The sequence below is a fragment of the Trachypithecus francoisi genome, unplaced genomic scaffold (assembly GCF_009764315.1).
Source record: "Trachypithecus francoisi isolate TF-2019V2 unplaced genomic scaffold, Tfra_2.0 Lachesis_group12, whole genome shotgun sequence".
Lineage (NCBI taxonomy): Eukaryota > Metazoa > Chordata > Mammalia > Primates > Cercopithecidae > Trachypithecus > Trachypithecus francoisi.
In genome coordinates, this window is record NW_022681457.1 from 3,433,280 (window position 1) to 3,454,967 (window position 21,688).

The window sequence follows — 21,688 nt, forward strand, 5'->3', positions numbered from 1 at the left end:
TTTAGTTGTATTTAGAGTTTCGCCATGTTGGCCAGGCTGGTCTCGAACTCCTGACCTCAGGTGATCCACTCGCTTCTGCCTCCCAAAGTGCTGGGATGACAGGTGTGAGCCACTGCACCCGGCCTCTTCTTCTTATTTTATATTGAGTTGAATATTTGACTCTTAACAGTTTCCTACATATACTTATCTTTAGAGACAGGATCTTGCTGTGTCGCCCAGGCTGGAGTGCAGTGGTGCAATCATGGCTTACTGCAGTCTCAAGCTCCTAGGCCCAGGGGATCCTTTCTCAACCTCCTAAGTAGCTGGGACTACAGGCATGAGCCACCATGCCCATCTAATTAAAAAAATTTTTTTTGGCTGGACGTGGTGGCTCATGCCTGTAATCCCAGCACTTTGGGAGGCTGAGGCGGGCGGATCACCTGAGGTCAGGAGTTCAAGACCAGCCTGACCAACATGGGGAAACCCCATCTCTACTAAAAATACAAAAATTAGCCGGGCATGGTGGCATATGCCTGTAATCTCAGCAACGCACGAGGCTGAGGCAGGAGAATCGCTTGAACCCGGGAGGCGGAGGTTGCAGTGAGCCCAGATCTCTCCATTGCACTCCAGCCTGGGCAACAAGAGCAAAACTCCGTCTCAAAAGAAAAAAAAAAATTTGTGTAGAGGTGGGGTCTTGCTGTGTTGCCCAGGCTGGTCTCAAATTGCTGATCCCAAGTGATCCTCTCACCTTGGCCTACCAAAGCACTGAGATTATGGGAGTGAGCCACCACACCCAGCCACTTTTCTACACATAAAACAGAAATATCATGAAGGTGCTTCATAATTGTATTACAGAGGAATTTACTCTCATAAGTACCTTTTAAAGATTTGACATTTGGCTGGGCATCGTGGCTCACACCTGTAATCCCAGCACGTTGGGAGGCTGAGGTGGGCAGATCACCTGAGGTCAGGAGTTCGAGACCATCCTGGCCAACATGGTGAAACCCTGTCTCTACTAAAAAAACAAAGAGTAGCCATGCATGGTGGCGCACGCCTGTAATCCCAGCTACTCGGGAGGCTGAGGCAAGAGAATCACTTGAATCCAGGAGGCGGAGGTTGCAGTGAGCCAAGATTGCATCTCAAAACCAAAAAAAAAAAGATTTGACATTCAACTATAGCATCTACATGTTGGTTAGTTTTCTTACAAGCCCCATCATGGAAATAATTAAAGATGAACTTGAGAAAAATGAAAAAAAACTTAGATGATCAGGTTCTGTTAAACTGTTACAGATATATCTTGCTTAAATTTGTTTATTAATTTGTAACCACCCAATTACATTAAGCACATTTGAAGGAAAAAGTTTTATCTCATGTAATATGTCAAAAGTATGATTGCCTCGATATGTAATCAATTGTGATAGTGAATATTCAATATTGGATTGAAGGGTGCCTAGAAAGCTGGTATTGTTTCCAGGTGTGTCTGTGAGGGTGCTGTTAGAGGAGATGAGCATTTCAGTCTGTGGACTGGGAGAGGGAGACCCACCCTCAGTGTGGGTGGGCACCCTCCAGTTGGCTGCCAAAAGCAGGCGGAAGAAGGTGGGAGAAGCTGGCTTGCTGGGTCGTCTGGCTTTCGTCTTTCTCCCGTGCTGGATGTTTCCTGCCCTTGAACATCACACTCCAGGTTTTTTGGCCTTTGGACCCTTAGAGTTACACCAGAGGCTCGCCAGGGACGCTAGGGCCTTTGGCTACAGACTGAAGGCTGCACCGTGGGCTTCCCTACTCTTTTTCTTTTTTTTGAGATGGAGTTTTGCTCTTGCTGCCCAGCTTGGAGTGCAATGGCACAATCTTGGTTCACTGCAACCTCCGCCTCCCGGGTTCAAGTGATTCTCCTGCCTCAGCCTCCCAAGTAGCTGGGATTACAGGCGCCCGTCACCACGCCTAGCTAAATTTTGTATTGTTAGTAGAGACGGGGTTTCACCAGGTTGGCCAGGCTGGTCTCGAACTCCGACCTCAGGTGATCCACCTGCCTCAGCCTCCCAAAGTGCTGGGATTACAGGCGTGAGCCACCGCGCCCAGCTGGGCTTCCCTACTTTCGAGGCTTTCAGACTCGGACTGAGGCACTATTGGTTTGTTTCTTCCTCAGCTTGCAGACAGCCTATTGTAGGGCTCCACCTTGTGATCACGAAACTCCCTTTCATCTAGACATAGGTCCTATTGGTTCTGTCCCTCTGGAGAAACCTGCCTAGTGTGGCAATACACCAATCATGAATAAGGTCTTCTACATGCGTTTTCCATACGCGGTCATTACCATCCGAGGTGTATTTTATCCTCACAGCACACCCCATCTCAGGCCAGGCACATCTCAAGTGCTCAAGTGCCACATGTGGCCGGCAACCACAGTACTGGACGGCGTAGGTCTCCGAGGTCATCTTTGATGGAAGTTTAACAAATACTGCTATTTTTCTTACCATTACTCTTGCTATTCTCATCATCACCAGACACGCATTGTTGTTCATCCTGAACACCAGCTGTGGACCAGGCACGGGGCAGAGGCGCTGCAGATCTCCTATGAGCCAGATGATGTGATTCCCATTTTCAGGATGAGAAAACGGAGGCTCAGAGGTTAAGCCTATCGCTCGGGGTCATGCAGCAGAGATTTGGCAGAAAAGGACTCCCAAGACCTTGATAGTCCCACCTTTATCATATTGTCTTGGGATCTTTATTTCAGCAGAAATCCTAAGACCAGAAGGCCTGGGTATTCCAGGGCCCAGGGTCTAGAAAGATGGTGACAAGTGGGTTTTGGCTCATGGCATGGGGAGGAGGATGGACGTTCCTAATTCATATTATAGAATGTAAACTGATAGATGTGTGTGTGAATATAAGTATATATTACATTACACATAAATATAATAGGTGATATGTTTTACCACGATTATTTTATATATACTACTATGTATTGGTAGGTATCATGTAATAGTTACATATTATGTACATGTATATTGTAAGTGTATATATTTTTAAAGAAAATAGCTGGGCAGGGTGGCTTGTGCCTGTAATCCTAACCTTGGGTGGTAGGAGAATTGCTTGAGGCCAGAAGTTCAAGACCAGCCTGGGCAATATAGCAGGACCCTGTCTCTAAAACAATTTAGAAAACTAGCCTGGTGTGGTGGTGTGTGCCTGCGGTCCCAGCTACTTGGGAGGGTGAGGTGGGAGGATCGCTTGAACCCAGGAGGTTGAGGCTGCAGTGAGCTATGATCACACCACTGCCCTCCAGCCTGGGCGATAGGGTGAGACCCAGTCTCCAAAGGAGGGCAGGGCAGGGCAGAGAAGGGGAGGGGAGGGGAGGAGAGGAAAGGAGAGAAGCGGAGGAAAATGTTTATAAACCCCACAGTAAATGGCAGGCATTGTGCTAAACACTTCACATGTATTAACAAGTATTAATTTAAACCACAGAACAACTCCTGGAGGAGCCATCGTTAGCCCAGTTTTACAGCTGAGGAAACCGAGACGCACAGAAGTTACATACATTGGATCAGGCCACACAGCTGGTAAGTGGCAGACACGGGATATGAAGGCAGGGATAACGGATCCCAGTGGTCACGGTGAAGGTGCAATGTATGCGAAGGACGAATTTACTTGCATATGTTCTCACTCAGCAAACATTTATCAAGGGCCACTATTTGCCCAGGAAGCCCAGATGAGCAGGAAGACACACCCTCGGGGCTGGAGACATGCACACCTGGGGAAGCAGGTGCACAGGTGAGGAGCTAGACTGTCGCAGGTCAAACTGGTATGAATGGGCAGGCAAGACGCAGAAGTGGGGAGAGTCGTCTGCCAGGAAGAGGGGCCCGGGAAGGTCTGGGATGGCTTTGGATCAGAAGCTCGTTGGACGTGGCCGACTGCGGGTGCTTTGGGAGCAATGGGTGAGTTGATTTGGCTCTCAGGACTTCCCAGCCAGCACCTCCCCCACCCACTTTCCAGCCCACGTCCTCAGTGCCTCCTCAAAGTCAGGTTCACTGCAGCCCACCTCCCACCCGGGACCGGCCCCAAGGTCCTTCTCGATTACCTCGAAAGGATCTCCGGCACTGAAGTCGAAGGAGAGGATGAGGTCAACCTCCCGTGTCGGGGGCAGCACGAGTGGGAAGGGAGTGTTGATGGCTAAACCAGCATCCACCAGGTGGAGGTGCTTCCGGCTACTCATTGTTTTGTCCCGGATGCCACCTGCGGTGCCCAGGAAGAAAGAGGATCAGCTGCTTCCAGGGACTGAAAGCAAGACTTGTAAATGGAAGGCAGGGAGGGGGATGGGAAAATGATTATTGTCAGTGTAGACAGCAGTCGCGAGGTTGCCCACTAGGAGCTGACTTCTGTCTCTTCCCAGATTCATATGTTGAAGCCCTGGTCGGATGTGGTGCCTCATGCCTGTAATCCCAGCACTTTGGGAGGCTGAGGCGGGCGGATCATTTGAGGTCAGGAGTTCAAGATCAGCCTGGCCAACACAGTGAAACCCTGTCTCTACTAAAAATACCAAGATTAGCTGGGCGTGGTGGCGTGTGCCTATAATCCCAGCTACTCGGGAGGCTGAGGCAGGAGAATGGTGTGAACCCGGGAGGCGGAGGTTGCACGGAGCTGAGATCATGCCACTGCACTCCAGCCTGGGTGACAGAGTAAGACTCCATCTCAAAATAAATAATTCAAACACATGTTAAAGCCCTTACCCCCAGTACCTTAGAATGTGACCGTATTTGGAGACAGGGTCTTTTTTTTTTTTTTTTTTGAGACGGAGTCTCGCTCTGTCGCCCAGGCTGGAGTGCAGTGGCCGGATCTCAGCTCACTGCAAGCTCCGCCTCCCGGGTTCACGCCATTCTCCTGCCTCAGCCTCCCAAGTAGCTGGGACTACAGGCGCCGCCACCTCGCCCAGCTAGGGTTTTTTTTTGTATTTTTTAGTAGAGACGGGGTTTCACTGAGTTAGCCAGGATGGTCTCGATCTCCTGACCTCGTGATCCGCCCGTCTCGGCCTCTCAAAGTGCTGGGATTACAGGCTTGAGCCACCGCGCCCAGCCAGAGACAGGGTCTTTAAAGAAGTAATTAATGGGGTTTTTGGCGTGAAGTTCCAAACAAAGCTGCCTTCTCAGCAGCAATACGTGAGAATGTTGTTAACCCAGTATTTCTGAGACAGGTCTCAGTCAGTGTAGAAAGTTTATTTTGCCAAGGTTAAGGATGCACGCCCGTGACGCAGTCTCAGGAGGTCATGATGACATGTGCCCAAGGTGGTTGGGGCACAGCTTGGTTTAGACATTTTAGGGAGACCTGAGATGTCAATATATGTAAGATGAACACTGGTTCAGTCTGGAAAGGTGGGACAACTCAAAGCAGGAGGGGGCTTCCAGGTCACAGGTAGATAGGAAGTAAATGGTTGCATTCTTTTTTTTTTGAGATGGAGTCTCATTCTGTCGCCCAGGTGGGAGTGCAGTGGCACGATCTCAGCTCACTGCAACCTCTCCCTCCCGGCTTCAAGCGATTCTCTGCCTCAGCCTCCCGAGTAGCTGGGATTACAGGCACCCGCCACCATGCTGGGCTGATTTTTGTATTTTTAGTAGAGACAGGGTTTACCTCATCTTGGCCAGGCTGGTCTTGAACTCCTGACCTCGTGGTCTGCCCACCTCGGTCTCCCAAAGTGCTGGGATTACAGGCGTGAGCCATCTAGCCCAGCCAACATTCTTTCCAGTTTCTGATTAGCCTTTCCAACTGGAGGCAATGAGATATGCATTTATCTCAGTGAGCAGAGGGGTGACTTTGAATAAAATGGGAGGTAGGTTTGCCCTAAGCCGTTCCCAGCTTGACTTTTCCCTTTAGCTTGGTGATTTTGGGATCCCAAGATTTATTTTCCTTTCACAGCATAAACCAAAAATAAAATGACAAGCACCCCCCACCACCTCAACCATCTGAATGAACCCTTCCTCTTGGCCAGGGTACTCCAAAGTTAACCTGAAAACCTAGTCCTGGCCGTGACAGGAAGGGAGGGTCAGACATGCCTCACGATGCCCTCTTCCCTTTGGGAATTTAGGGAAAGCTGACCAGCGTTTAGCATCAACACAGAGCTTAAATCTGATAAGCACCATTTCCAATCTATTCTCTCTGCAGCTTGCTACCTGGAGCCTCCATCTGTTACTGGAAAGGGGTCCCGATCCAGACCCCAAGAAAGGGTCCTTGGATCTCACACAAGAAAGAATTCAGGGTGAGTCCACAGTGCAAAGCGAAAGCAAGTCTGTTAAGAAAACAAAGGGGTGAAAGAACAGTGACTCCAAAGACAGAGTAGGGTGTTCCTGAAAGTCAGAGGAGGAATGCATCACCTCCTTCTTTTGTTATATATAGGAAAACAACAACAAAAAAACATGGGGAGATGTGCTCTGCTACAAGGGTTTGTGATAAAGGGTTGATTTTCATAATTACTATATTTTGGCCGGGCACGGTGGCTCATGCCTGTAATCTCAGCATTTTGGGAAGCCGAGGCGGGTGGATCGCCTGAGGTCAGGAGTTTGAGACCAGCCTGGCCAACATGGCGAAACCCTGTCTGTACTAAAAATACAAAAATTAGCTGGGTGTGGTGGCACACGCCTGTAATCCCAGCTACTCCGGAGGCTGAGGCAGGAGAATTGCTTGAACCTGGGAGGCAGAGCTTGCAGTGAGCTGAGACAGCACCACTGCATTCTAGCCTGGGCAACAAAGAGCAAAACTCCATCTCAAAAACAAAACAAAATCAAACCATAATTACTATATTTTGCAAGAACTTCTTCTTTTTTTTTTTTTTTTTTTTTAATTTTTTTTTGAGACGGAGTCTCGCTCTGTCGCCCAGGCTGGAGTGCAGTGGCCGGATCTCAACTCACTGCAAGCTCCGCCTCCCAGGTTTACGCCATTCTCCTGCCTCAGCCTCCCGAGTAGCTGGGACTACAGGCACCCGCCACCTCGCCCGGCTAGTTTTTTGTATTTTTTAGTAGAGATGGGGTTTCACCATGTTAGCCAGGATGGTCTCGATCTCCTGACCTCGTGATCCGCCCGTCTCGGCCTCCCAAAGTGCTGGGATTACAGGCTTGAGCCACTGCGCCTGGCCAAGAACTTCTTATTTTTAAAGCAAAATTAGGAATGCTTCTGTTCTCAAGATATCAGGATATCAGGACATTCCTGGGCCTGAGTCTGTTTAGTAAACATTATTAATCTGTTCCCTTAACCGTAAACACCTAGGGGCTAGGAATGCCTAACTTCCTGGGGATACAGCCCAGCAAGGCTGAGCCTCATTTTTCCTAGCCCTCATTCAAGATGGAGTCACTCTGGTTCAAATGCCTCTCATACATCTGCATAACAAAACTTTGAAACATTCCAATAGAATGATAGTGCCCTTCTAAGAAGAGGGGATTAGAACATAGATACACATGGAGCAAAGACCGTGCAAGGATGCAGGGAGAAGGCGCTGCCTGCAAGCTGCAGAGAGAGGCCTTAGAAGGAACCCACCCCGCAGACACCTTGATTTTGGACTTCCAGCCTTGAGAATGGTGAAAAAATAAATGTCTGTTGTTTAAGTCACCCAGTCTGTGGGATTTTGTCACAGCAGCCCGAGCAGACTAGGACAGTACCGCTGGGAATGGTTCCTCTTGTTGATGAAAAGAGTCAAACTCTGGAAAATATTTGAAGAGGTTTATTATGAGCCAAATGTGAGTGACCAATGGCCCATGATGCAGTTCTCAGGAGATCCTGAGAATGTGTGGCCAAGGTGGTCGGGGCACAGCCTAGGTTTATACATTTTAGGGAGACATGAGACATCAATCAAATACATCTAAGATATACCTTGGTTCGGTCCAGAAAGGTGAGACAACTTGAAGTGGTGGAGGGGTGGAGGTGAGGGGTGAGGAGGGGTGGGGGTGCTTTCAGGTTATAGGTAGATTTAAAATTTTCTGATTGACGGCTGGACACAGTGGCTAACACCTGTACACCTATAATCCCAGCACTTTGGGAGGCCAAGTTGGGCAGATCATTTGAGGTTAGGAGTTCGAGACCAGCCTGGCCAATGTGGTGAAACCCCGTCTCTGCTAAAAATACAAAAATTAGCTGAGCATGGTGATAGATGCCTGTAGTCCCAGCTACTCGGGAGGCTGAGGCAGGAGAATCGCTTGAACCCAGGAGGTGGAGGTTGCAGTGAGCCAAGATAATGCCACTATACTGCAGCCTGGGTGACAGAGCGAGACTCCATCACTAAATAAATAAATAAATGGAAAATAAAAATATATGATTGGCTATTGGTTTAAAGAGTTATCAGCAATAGAAAGGAATGTCTGGGTTATGACAAGGGGTTGTGGAGACCAAAGTTTTATCATGCAGATGAAGCCTCCAGGTAGCAGGCTTCAGAGAGAACAGAATGTAAATGTTTCTTATCAGACTTAAAATCTGTGTTGAGGCAGGTCACGCCTATAATCCCAACACTTTGGGAGGCCAAGGTGGGTAGATCACGAGGTCAGGAGTTCGAGACCAGCCTGACCAACAAGGAGAAACCCTGTCTCTACTAAGAATACAAAATTAGCCGGGCGTGGTGGCGCATGCCTGTAGTCCCAGCTACTCGGGAGGCAGGAGAATCGCTTGAACCCAGGAGGCCGAGATTGTCGTGAGCCAAGATCATGCCATTGCACTCCAGCCTGGGCAAAAAATGCAAAACTCCATCTCAAAAAAACAAAAAAAAAATCTGTGTTGACATGACTACTAGTCAGCTTTTCCTGAATTCCAAAAGGGAGGAGGGTTATAAGGAGGCATGTCCAACCCCCATTTCCCATCATGGCCTGAACCCATTTTTCAGGTTAACTTTGGAGTGCCCTGGCTGAGAGGAGAGGTCCATTCAGATGGTTGGGTGGTGGGGGGCTTAGAATTTTATTTTTGGTTTACACTCTCATATATTGCTACTGAGAAAGCAACTTCATCCACCCCCTTCAGAGAGAAATTTGATGCTAAAACACTCATCGCCATGATCCAGTGACTCGACGCTTGAAAGTGTATTCCAAGGCCATAGGACCCAACAGCTGTGGGGCATGGTGCTCAGACACAGCTCAAGTCCTGTGTCCCTGGCAGGAAGCAGCCCGGGAGAGGTGAGCAGGACTGACATCCAGCCAGGGTTCCCTTCCCAGGCCACACACAGCCCTGGCCAAGGGGGCACATTTTAGAATTCACCCTCCTGGGAGATGCACCTTTTCCCGAGTTGCACAAGGGCAACAAACATAAAGATGTTCACTATAGTCTTGTAACAAAAGAGTGGGGAAGGCTAGGCGTGGGTGGCTCACACCTGTAATCCCAGCACTTTGGAAGGCCGAGGTTGGAGGCTCGCTTGAGCCCAGGAGTTCAAGATCAGTCTGGGCAACGTAGTGAGACCCCATCTCTATGGAAAATAAAAACAAAAATTAGCCGGACATGATGCTGTGTGCCTGTGTTCCCAGCTACTCGGGAGGCTGAAATGGGAGGATTGCTTGAGCTGGGGAGGCCGAGGCTGCAGTGAGCCATGATTGCACCACTGCATTCCCAGCCTGGGAAACAGAGCAAGACACACACACATGAGTGATCTCCACCAGCCATGAACATTGGAGCTTATGGAGACTATTAAATGGCCTTAGTGTGAGTTCCCAGGAGCCTGACATCAATTCCACCTGAATGACAGGGTCAGCCCCATGAAGAGAAAACCCATACAAGTGGTTTTTGTTTTGTTTTGTTTTGCTGTTTTGTCTCGCTCTGTCGCCAGGCTGGAGTGCAGTGTGATGATCTCGGCTCACTGCAACCTCGCCTCCTGGATTCAAACGACTCTCCTGCCTCAGCCTCCTGAGTAGCTGGGACTACAGGCACCCGCCACCATGTCCGGCTAATTTTTGTATTTTTAGTAGAGTCAGGGTTTTATCATGTTGGCCAAGCTGGTGTTGAACTCCTGACCTCAAGTGATCCGCCCACCTCGGCCTCCCAAACTGCTGGGATTACAGGCGTGAGCCACTGCGCCGGCTCATACAAGTGTTTTTTTTAAGACCAGGTCCTAGGATTAGCTGACAAGAAATTAGGGTTTTTTGCATTTTTGCAAAACCAGAGAAAACCATCAGTGAGGCTTTTCACGATGACTGGGACTTGCAGCGAGGCCACCCATTTTTCAGTATGGACCACACCACCGAGCGAAGGTTCCCCTAATCAGACGTGTCCCTGGGCACCTTGACACCAGCCCCGCTCCAAAGCTCTGGTGAAGGACCAGCCTGGGATTGTTTCAGGCCCCACCCCTTCCGCTACTCCAGCCCATTCACATGCACGGACAGACCAGGGCGGTGGGAGGAGGGTCTACTCACCGTGTTTGTACAGGAAGTTGTGAGTGGTTCCCCATTCCCACTTTGAAGCGCAAATGCCTGTTTTTCTCACAAAATCCAAAATGTCACTGACTGAGCCTAGAGAAAGACGCCGAGACAGCCAAGGTGAGTACAGGAGACTGAGTAGTTTCTGCCCCCACCAAAGTCATATGTGGAAGCCCTCATCCCCCATGGGGTTGTATGTGGAGACAGGGCCTTTAAAGAGGTCATTCCTGGCTGGGGGCGGTGGCTCAAGCCAGGAATCCCAGCACTTTGGGAGACCGAGCTGGACAGATCACAATGTCAAGAGATTAAGACCATCCTGGACATGGTAAAACCCCGTCTCTACTAAAAATACAAAAATGAGCTGGACGTAGTGGCGGGCGCCTGTAGTCCCAGCTACTTGGGAGGCTGAGGCAGGAAAATCACTTGAACCTGGGAGGTGGAGGCTGAAGTGAGCTGAGATTGTGCCACTGCACTCCAGCCTGATGACAGAGCAAGACTCTGTCTTATCATCACTCATCATCACTCGCCATCAGAGAAATGCAAATCAAAACCACAATGAGATACCATCTCACACCAGTTAGAATGGCAATCATTAAAAAGTCAGGAAACAACAGGTGGAGAAACAGGAACACTTTTACACTGTTGGTGGGATTGTAAACTAGTTCAACCATTGTGGAAGACAGTGTGGCAATTCTTCAAGGATCTAGAACTAGAAATACCATTTGACCCAGCCATCCCATTACTGGGGATATACCCAAAGGATTATAAATCATGCTGCTATAAAGACACATGCACACGTATGTCTATTGTGGCACTATTCACAATAGCAAAGACTTGGAACCAACCCAAATGTCCATCAATGACAGACTGGATTAAGAAAATGTGGCACATATACATCATGGAATACTATGCAGCCATAAAAAAGGATGAGTTCATGTCCTTTGTAGGGACATGGATGCAGCTGGAAACCATCATTGTCAGCAAACTATTGCAAGAACAGAAAACCAAACACCGCATGTTCTCACTCCTAGGTGGGAATTGAACAACGAGATCACTTGGACACAGGAAGGGGAACATCACACACTGGGGCCTGTTATGGGGTAGGGGAAAGGGGAAGGGATAGCATTAGGAGATATACCTAATGTAAATGACGAGTTAATGGGTGCAGCACACCAACATGGCACATGTATTCATATGTAACAAACCTGCACGTCGTGCACATGTACCCTAGAACATAAAGTATAATAAAAAAATAAAAATAAAAAATGAAATCTAAAAAAAAAAAAAAGAGAGAGTCATTCAGATAACTGAGGTCATGAGAGTGGGATCCTAATTCAATAGGACTGGGGTCTTTATGAGAAGAGGAAGAGCACCAGGCGCCAGAGTAATCCCAGGACTTAGGGAGGCCGAGGTGAGAGGATCGCTTGAGCCCAGGAGTTGGAGACCAGCTTGGGCAAGATAGTAAGACCACATCTTTACAAAAATAAAATAAAATAAGCAAATTAGCTGGGCATATTAATGCAAGCCTGTGGTCCCAGCTATTCAGGAGGCTGAAGCAGGAGGATCACTTGAACCCGGGAGTTCAAGGCTGAAGTGAACTATGATTGTGCCACTGCACTCCAGGCTGGGGAACAGAGTGAGACATTGTATCAAAAAAAAAAAAAAAAACCACCAAGAATGCATGTGCACAGAGGAAAGGTCAGACTGGGAGGATGTGGTGAGAAAGCAGCCGTCCATCTGCAAGCCATGGAGAGAGGCCTCAGGAGAAACTGACACCGCTGGCACCTTGATCTTGGACTTCCTGCCTGCAGAATTGTGAGAAAATAAGGCCAGGCACAGTGACTCACACCTGTAATTCCAGCACTTTGGGAGGCCCAGGTGGGTGGGTCACTTGAGGTCAGGGGTTCGAGACCAGCCTGGACAACATGGGGAAACCCTTGTCTCAAAAAAAGAAAAAAAAAAAAAGCCAGGTGCGGTGGCTCACGCCTGTAATCCCAGCACTTTGGGAGGCCCAAGCGGGCGGATCATGAAGTCAGGAGATGGAGACTATCCTGGCTCATACGGTGAAACCCCGTCTCTACCAAAAATACAAAAAATTGGCCAGGTGTGATGGCGGGCGCCTGTAGTCCCAGCTGTTCGGGAGGCTGAGGCAGGAGAATGGTGTGAATCCGGGAGGCGGAGCTTGCAGTGAGTGGAGATCTCGCCACTGCACTCCAGCCTGGGCGACAGAGCAAGATTCTGTCTCAAAAGAAAAAATAAAAGAACCGTGAGAAAATAAAAGCTTATAGTTGAAGCCACCCCACCTGTGGTATTTGCTAGGGCAGGAGAGCTGACAAATCCGGTGAGCTGGGAAAGGTTGGCATCCAGGGGCCTCGGGGTCCTGGCCGTCTGATCCAGCACCTGTCATTGAGCCACTGATGAGACACGACTTTGGGCCATTGGGGTGGAGGGAGTTGGCAAGGAAAAGATGGAGATTTAATGACTGTATGATCACCTGTGTCCCTGGGGAAATGAGCTTGTTTTCTTTAGGTTCACGGGGGAGGACGATGCAGAATGTTCCAGGAGCTGTTCTAAAGTGCCCAGCACATTTTCCTGTGCTCCCGTCCTCAGCCCAAGGGGCTGCCAAGTCACTGAGGCGTAAACCAGGTCATCACCCCAGACTTCTGCCTCTTCCTCACCCTCACACCAGACTATCACCAAGACCTGCCAGTTCCACCTGCTGATCGTCTTTTCAGTGTCTCTGCTCCTTCCAGTCTCAGCTGCCAGGACCTTATGCAGTATCTTTTCCATCCAGGATGCAACACAGCCTCCCGCTCTGATTTCTTTCTTCCTGGTTTTTCAGCCTCAATCCTTTCTCTGAACAGCATGGGCAGAGTGGCAAGAGAGCAAAGCTAGTAGGGAGGTGGGTGCTTGAGCTAGATGCCGATTTGAATTGGACTTCATCGCTCATTAGCTGTGAGACCCTGAGCACGTTACTTTTACTTATTTATTTTTTTTCTTGAGACAGAGTCTCAGATTGGAGTGCAGTGGTGCAATCTCAGCTCACTGCAACCTCCGCCTCCTGGGCTCAAGGGATTCTCCCGCCTCAGTCTCCTGAGTAGCTAGGACTACAGGCACCCACCACTACGCCCAGCTAAATTTTTTTTTGTATTTGTAGTACAGAAGGGGTTTTGCTATGTTGGCCGGGCTGGTCTCGAACTCCTGACCTCAGGTGATCCACCCACCTTGGCCTCCCAAAGTGCTAGGATTATAAGCATCAGCCACTGCATCGGGCCCCCAAGCAAGTCACTTAACATCTCTGTTCTCATCTGTAAAACCAGGAAGAGAGTAACACCTATCCCTTGTAGTTTTATGAGGAATAAATAAGAGTCTGCCTATAGCTCTTAGGATGTCGGGAGGATGGTTTAACGTGTTAACTAGGCTAGGCCACAGTAACCAGTTATTGAATCAAACGCTAGCCTAGGTGTGGCTGTGAAGGTATTTTGTAGATGTGGTTGACAGCTAAAATCAGTTGACTTCAAGAAGATTATTCTCAGTGATGTGGGTGGGCCTCATCTACTCAGTTGAAGGCTTTCAGGGCAAAACAGTTTGTAGAGAAGAAATTCTGCCCCCAGACTGGAGCACCAAATCCTGTCTCAGGAACGCGTTACCATGCCCAGCTAATTTTTACAAAAAAATTTTTGGAGAGATGGGGTCTTGCTATGTTGCCCAAGCTGGTCTTGAATTCCTGGGGTCAAGTGATCTTCCTGCCTCAGCCTCCCAAAGTGCTGGGATTACAGGTGTGAGCCACTACACCCAGTCCTCTCCATAGAAATTAGCCCAGTTGGGGATGAACTTACCTGTCTATTCTCCGTCTCATCCTCTAGACTGTGAGTCCTCCAGGCAGGCACCTGGTCTGTCATTTCCCCTTTGTCACCCCTACCCCCAGCCTGCTATTAGGAGAGTTATTATTTCATGCTAATGACTCAAGACATCCTAAATGGATGGATGGCCGGGTGGATGGATAGAGGGTGGGCGTATCAGTCCATTCTTGCATTGCTATAAAGAAGTACCCAAGGTTAGATAATTTATAAAGAAAAGAGGTTTAATTGGCTCACAGCTCTGGATGCTGTATAGGAAGCATGGTGCTGGCATCTGCTTCTGGTGGGGCCTCAGGAAGCTTCCAATCATGATGGAAGGTGAAGGGAGAGCAGGTACATCACTTATTGAGAAGAGGAGAAGAGAGTGAGGGGGATGGTGCCACACACTTCTAAGCAACCGTATCTCAGATAAACTCAGAGCAAGCACTCACTAATTACCAAGAGGATGATGCTAAGCCATTCAGGAGGGATCCATCCCCCTGATCCAATCACCTCCCACCAGGCCCCACCTCCAACACTGGGGATTACGTTTCTTTTTCTTTTAATTTAATTTAATTTTAAGTTCTGGGATATATGTGCAGGACATGCAGGTTTGTTACGTAGGTAAACGTGTGCCATGGTGGTTTGCTGCACCTATCAACCCATCACCTAGGTATTAAGCCCTGCATGCATTAGCTATTTATCCTGGTGCTCTTCTTCTCCCCACCCACACCCAACAGGCCCCAGTGTGTACTGTTCCCCTCCCTGTGTTCATGTGTTCTCATCATTCGGCTCCCACTTATAAGTAAGAACATGTGGTGTTTGGTTTTCTGTTCCTGCATTACTTTGCTGAGGATAATGGCTTCCAGCTCCACCCATGTCCCTGCAAAGGACATGATCTTGTTCCTTTTTCTGGCTGCATAGTACCCCATCGTGTATATGTACCACATTTTCTTTATCTAGTCTATCATTGATGGGCATTTGGGTTGATTCCATGTCTTTGCTATTGTGAATAGTGCTGCAGTGAACATACACGTGCCTGTATCTTTCTAACAGAATGATTTCTATTCCTTTGGGCATATACTCAGTAATGGGATTGCTGGGTTAAATGGTATTTCTGGATCTAGATCCTTGAGGAATTGCCACACTGTCTTCTACAATGGTTGAACTAATTTACATTGGGGGATTGCATTTCAACATGAGATTTGGAAGGGAGCAAGCATCCAAACTGTACCAGTGGGACATCTGGTCATGTCCCCTGCAGGACTGGCCCACAGGGGTGGGGAAGAGCAAGAGGAGAGAGAAGGTTGGTGGCACTTACTGTTGATGACACTTATTATACTATGCACGGTACCTTTACTTTCAGCGTCCTCATCAGGCTGCTTCTGCTTTTCCAGGGAGGTCCTGGTCCAATTCTCAAGCATCTCAGTCAGCCAGTTGTAATTAGGCTCACCGCCTTCATCTATGTCAAGAAACCCAGGTGGTCTCAGATGCTGTGTAAGTACCCTGCCAAGAACACCACAGACCCTGCTCTGCCTCACCGTCTGCAATGCCCTGCGGTTCTTCCCGAGGTGACCTCCTTCTCCAGGTGACCCTCTCTCCCCTTGCCTTCTGCTGACCTCCATGTTACCTTGCTCTCTCTGACTTTCTGGCCTTTTTTCTAGCTCCTTCATCTCTGCCTCCGCCTCTACTCATTTTTTACATGCTCATTTTCTTCAGGATTTGAAGCAAAGTCTTCTCCTCTTTTATTTATTTATTTGAGACAGAGTGTTGCTCTATCGCCCAGGCTGGAGTGCAATGGGGTAATCTCAGCTCACTGCAACCTCTGCCTCCCAGTTTCAAGTGAATCCCCTGGCTCAGCCTCTGGAGTATCTCGGACTATAGACGTGCACCACCACCAGGCAGGCCTGGCTAATTTTTGTATTTTTAGTACAGACAGGGTTTCACCATTTTGGGCAGGCCGGTCTCGAACTCCTGACCTCAAGCGATCCACCCGCCTCAGCCTCCCAAAGTGCTGGGATTACAGGCATTGAGCTACCCTACCTGGTACCCCCTCTTTTATTTTTATCCACACTCATGAATTAGATGATGCTCAACTCTCTCTCTCTCTCACACACACTGATAATAGCTCTGCTCACATTTGCTGAGAACATCACCTGCCAGGTTTATCTTGGAGCATTTTGCATAAATTCTACCATTCAATCTTCACCGCATTCCTTGGAGTGAGCTGTCTGAGGCTTCTTTCATAAGGGATTAATCTGAATCAGGAGGGCTCTACCCTCATGCTCTCAACAGCTCCCAAACGCCCCATCTCTTAATACCATCACCCTGGGGTTGATATTTCTTTGTTGTTGTTGTTGAGACAGGTTCTCACTCTGTCGCCCAGGCTGGAGTGTGGTAGCACAGTCACTAGCCTACCATCCCATAACGTTCGTTAGCCATTTGTAGGTTGGAGATAGATTCTCCTTCCAGACTTGTCTATAACCAGCATATGGTGAATGCTGATGTCAAAAAACAATATTAAAGCGTGTCATGTGGCAAGAAGTTGGCTCTCTGCAACCCAGAAGCGGGTTCCCAGGAATTCAACCCTACTGGTACTCTGATCTTGGACTTCCAGCCTCCAGAACTGAGAAATCAATCTCTGTTGTGGCTAAGCCAGCCAGCCTACGTATGGCACTTTGCTCTAGCAGCCTTCACAACTAAAACAGGGAGCGAGGCATGAAGTGGATGCAGGGCTGTGCTCAGGACCTACCTTCACTCCGTACCTGACTGTTGGCCTGTGAAAAAGCAAGAGTACCCTGCTGTGTTCACCACAGTTGCATCTTCCACAAGTGGAAGGGAGACCACCTTTGTCAGCCTCCGCTGTAGTTAGGTTGGGGCCATGTGACTGATCCTGGCCAACAGGAGGTGTGTGGAGCTGGTGCCCGCTACTTCCAGGCCTGGCTACAAAAGGCCTTCTGTGGCTCTCCAGCTCTCTCCTCTCATAGAACAGACAAGGAGACCTTGTGCCAAGAGGAGAAGCAATGAGATTCAAGCAGCTTGGCCCAGCATGGTGGCTCATGCCTGTAATCCCAGCACTTTGGGAGGCCCAGGCAGGCAGATCACTTGAGGTCAGGAGTTCGAGAGCAGCCCGGGTAACATAGTGAAAACTCGTCTCTACTAAAAATACAAAAATTAGCCAGGTGTGGTGGCAGGTGCCTGTAATCGCAGCTATTTGGGAGGTTGGGGCAGGAGAAAAGCTTGAACCTGGGAGGCAGAGGTTGCAGTGACCTGAGATAGTGCCACTGCACTCCAGCCTGGGCGACAGAGCTAAACTCTGTCTTTAAAAAAAGAAAAAAACAGAAAAGAAAGAAAAAAGAGATGCAAGCAACTTGGATGCCTAAGTCCCCACATGGAGCCAAGTTGCCCTGTAGGAACACTCAACCCATATTGCTTTTTGGGTGAGCAAAATATAAATCCTTTGTGTCTTAAGTCATAGCAATTTGTGGTTTCTTTGTGCAGTACAGCTTCTCCTGAACAAATATAGTCTCTTCCATAATATAATATAACTTCTCCATACAGAATTCATCTGATACTTTGTTCTTGTTCTCCATACTCCCACCATGGGTCAAGTCTGGCTCCTTCAAGACTCTCAGCCCATGTGGTTTTGGGAAGTATTTTTCCTCTCAATTTGCTAATTGCCTCAGGCTGTCCCCATTTTCTGCTTCTGACACTTGGATCCTAGGCATATCTAGGGGATATCTATGCGCATGGTTACAGTGCATAGATATGCCCTACATGCATATGGTTACAGTGTGTCAGTTTGAACTCTGATCCTGCTTCCACCTGGCTGCGTGGCCTTGGGCACCTGTGAGAGTCCATGTTCCTCTCCATTCCCAAAGGAGCACTACATGAATCAGACACGTACAGTTTTTAGGACAATGGCTGGCTTCAAGCCAGTGTACAGTCTACACTATCATTAGGGATTCATGACAAAGTAGGATGCTTACCTTCCAGGGCAGGACGTTCCCTTTGCAAACTTTGTTGCAGCCTCAGTAACGGGGCTGCAAAAGAACAGAGGCAGGGGGAATGTTTAACTGTACAGTAAAGTCACCAGTTATAGAAAATACAGATTACCTGCAGGGACATCTCTTTAGTAGAAATGGCAGCCATGGGTTGCAGTCTGTTGATAAGGGCTCTGGAGAGCTAATTTTGTACCCGTCTTCCAACCCTGTGCTCAGTGACCTCATGTTGGTAGCTTGAAATCTGCCATGATGTGATCAAGTGGGTTTCATACCAGTAATACAAGGATGGCTTAACATACGCAAGTCAACAAATGTGATACATCACAGAAACAGAATTAAAAACAAAAATCATAGGAGATGCAGAAGTATTTCACAAAATCCCGCATCCCTTTATGATTAAAACCCTCAACAAAATCGGCACACAAGAGACGTACTTCAATGTAATAAAAGCCATCTATGACAAACCCCACAGCCAACATTACACTGAACAGGGAAAAGTTTAAAGCATTCCCTCTGAGAACTGGAACAAGACAAGGATGCCCACTTTTACCACTTGTATTCAACATAGTACTGGAAGTCCTAGTCAGAGCCATCAGACAAGAGAAAGAAATGAATGGCATCTAAACTGGTAAAGAGGAAGTCAAACTGTTACTGTTCACTGATGATATGATTGTACACCTAGAAAACCCTAAAGACTTATCCAAAAAGCTCCTAGATCTGATGAATGAATTCAGTAGAGTTTCAGGATACAAAATCAATGTACACAAATCAGTAGCACTGCTTTGTACACCAACAATGACCAAGCTGAGATTCAAATCAAGAGCTCAACCCCTTTTACAACAGCTGCAAAAAAAATAAAATAAAATACTCAGGAATCTACCTAACCAAGGAAGTGAAAGACCACTACAAGGAAAACTATAAAACACTGCTAAAAGAAATCACAGACAACACAAACAAATGGAAACACATCCCATGCTCATGGATGGGTAGAATCAATATTGTGAAAATGACCAGACTGCCAAAAGCAATCTACAAATTCAATGTAATTCCCATCAAAATGCTATCATTTTTCCCAGAACTAAAAAATCCTAAAATTCTTTTTTTTTTTTTTTTTTTGAGACATAGTCTTGCTCTGTCATCCAGGCTGGAGTGCAATGGCCAATTTCAGCTCACTGCAACCTCTGCTTCCCAGGTTCAAGCAATTCTCCTGCCTCAGCCTCCCGAATAACTGGGATTACACGTGCATGCACCATGCCTGACTAATTTTTGTATTTTTAGTAGAGACAGGGTTTCGCCATGTTGGCCAGGTTGGTCTCAAACTCCTGACCTCAGGTGATCCACCCGCCTTGGCCTCCCAAAGTGCTGGGATTACAGATGTGTGGCTACCATGCCCAGCCACAATCCTAAAATTCATATGAGCCAAAAAAGAGCCTGCATAGCCAAAGCAAGACTAAGCAAAAAGAACAAATCTGGTGGCATCACATTACCCAATCAAATTATACTACAAGCCTATAGTTACCAAAACAGCATGGTACTGGTATAAAAGTAGGCATGTAGAGCAATAGAACAGAATAGAGAACCCAGAAATAAAGCCAAATACTTACAGCCAACTGATCTTCGACAAAGCAAATAAAAATATAAAGTGGAGGAAAGGACACCTTATTCAACAAATGGTGCAGGGATAACTGGCAAGCCACATGTAGGAGAATGAAGTTGGATCCTTATTTCTCACCTTATACAAAAATCAACTCACAAATTCAATGTGAATTTGCATCGAAGACTTAAATATGAGACCAGAAGCCATACAAATTCTAGAAGATAACATCAGAAAAACTCTTCTAGATGTTGACTTAGGCAAGAGTTCACAACCAAGAGCCCCAAAGCACATGCAACAAAAACAAAAGTAAACATATGGATGTATGGGAACAGGCATGGTAGCTCACACCTGTAATCCCAGCACTTTGGGAGGCCCAAGTGGGTGGATCCTGAGGTCAGGAGTTCCAGCCCAACATGATGAAACCCCACCTCTACTAAAAATACAAAAATTGGCTAGGTATGGTGTTGGATGCCTGTAATCCCAGCTACTCAGGAGGCTGAGGCAGGAGAATTGCTTAAGCCTGGGAGGTGGAGATTGCAGTGAGCTGAGATCATGCTGCTGCACTGAAGCCTGGGTGACGGAGTGAGACTGTCTCAAAAATAAATAAATACATGGGACCTGAGTAAATTAAATACGTTCTGTACAGCAAAGGAAATAATTATCAGAATAAACAGACAACCCACTGAATGGGAGCAAATATTTGCAAACTAGGCATCCACAAGAGACTATTATACAGTACCTATAAGGAACTCAAAGAAATTAGCAAGAAGAAAACAAATAATCCCACCAAAAAGCATTCCAACGATATGAATAGACATTTCTCAAAAGAAGATATTCCAGTGGCCAAGAAACATAGGAAAAAATGGTCAGCATCACTCATCATTAAAGAAATGCAAATTAAAGCCACAATGAGATACCATTTTACTCCCACAAGAATGGCCATTGATAAAAATTCAAAAAAACCAATAGACGTTGGTGTGGATGTGGTGAAAATGGAACACTAATACCCTGCTGGTGGGGACGTGAATTAGTACAACCATTTTGGAAAACAGTATGGAGATTCCTCAAAGAACTAAGAGTAGATCTACCATTCAATCCAGCAATCCCACTACTGGGTATCTACCCAAAGAAAAGGCAGCCATTATATGAAAAAGACACTTGTGGGCTGGGTGCAGTGGCTCACGCCTGTAATCTCAACACTTTGGGAGGCCGAGGAGGGCACATCACTCGAGGTCAGGAGTTCAAGACCAGCCTGGCCAACAAGGTGAAAGCCCATCTCTACTAAAAATACAAAAATTAGCTAGACATGGTGCACGCCTGTAGTCCCAGCTACTTGGGAGGCTGAGGCAGGAGAATCACTTGAACCTGTGAGTTGGAGGTTGCAGTGAGATTGCACAACTGCATTCCAGCTTGGATGACAGAGCGAGACTCTGCCTCAAATAAAATAAAATAAAAGGCCGGGCACAGTGGCTCAAGCCTGTAATCCCAGCACTTTGGGAGGCTGAGACGGGCGGATCACGAGGTCAGGAGATCGAGACCATCCTGGCTAACACTGTGAAACCCCATCTCTACTAAAAAATACAAAAAACTAGCCGGGCGAGGTGGCGGGCACCTGTAGTCCCAGCTACTCGGGAGGCTGAGGCAGGAGAATGGCATAAACCCGGGAGGCGGAGCTTGCAGTGAGCTGAGATCCGGCCACTGCACTCCAGCCTGGGCGACAGAGCGAGACTCCATCTCAAAAATAAATAAATAAATAAAATAAAATAAAATAAAATAAAAAAGACACACGCCCATATATGTTTATAGCAGCACAATTCACAATTGAAAGATATGGAAGCCACCTAAGTGCCCATTGACCAATGAGTGGATAAAGAATATGTGGTATATAAACACCATGGAATATGACTCAGCCAT

The 21,688-nt window shown here is 47.5% G+C and overlaps 1 protein-coding gene and 1 long non-coding RNA gene across 4 annotated transcripts in view; one reads left to right on the forward strand and one right to left on the reverse strand.

The window, feature by feature from the left end:
• The window catches only part of PLA2G4C (phospholipase A2 group IVC), a 61,681-nt gene that overhangs the window by 10,114 nt on the left and 29,879 nt on the right, over positions 1-21,688 (reverse strand). For all 3 annotated transcript variants that reach the window (XM_033223844.1, XM_033223843.1, XM_033223841.1), the window contains 4 exons: positions 18,163-18,216; positions 15,528-15,635; positions 10,332-10,427; positions 4,046-4,200 (listed from right to left, as the gene is read on the reverse strand). In XM_033223844.1, coding sequence (XP_033079735.1) covers positions 4,046-4,200; positions 10,332-10,427; positions 15,528-15,635; positions 18,163-18,216 — 413 coding nt within the window. The remainder of the gene's footprint in view (positions 1-4,045; positions 4,201-10,331; positions 10,428-15,527; positions 15,636-18,162; positions 18,217-21,688) is intronic.
• LOC117091489 lies at positions 3,420-7,557 on the forward strand. Its single transcript, XR_004440437.1, has 5 exons — positions 3,420-3,527; positions 3,668-3,738; positions 3,934-4,087; positions 6,121-6,214; positions 7,361-7,557. It is a non-coding gene; the product is annotated as an uncharacterized LOC117091489 (long non-coding RNA).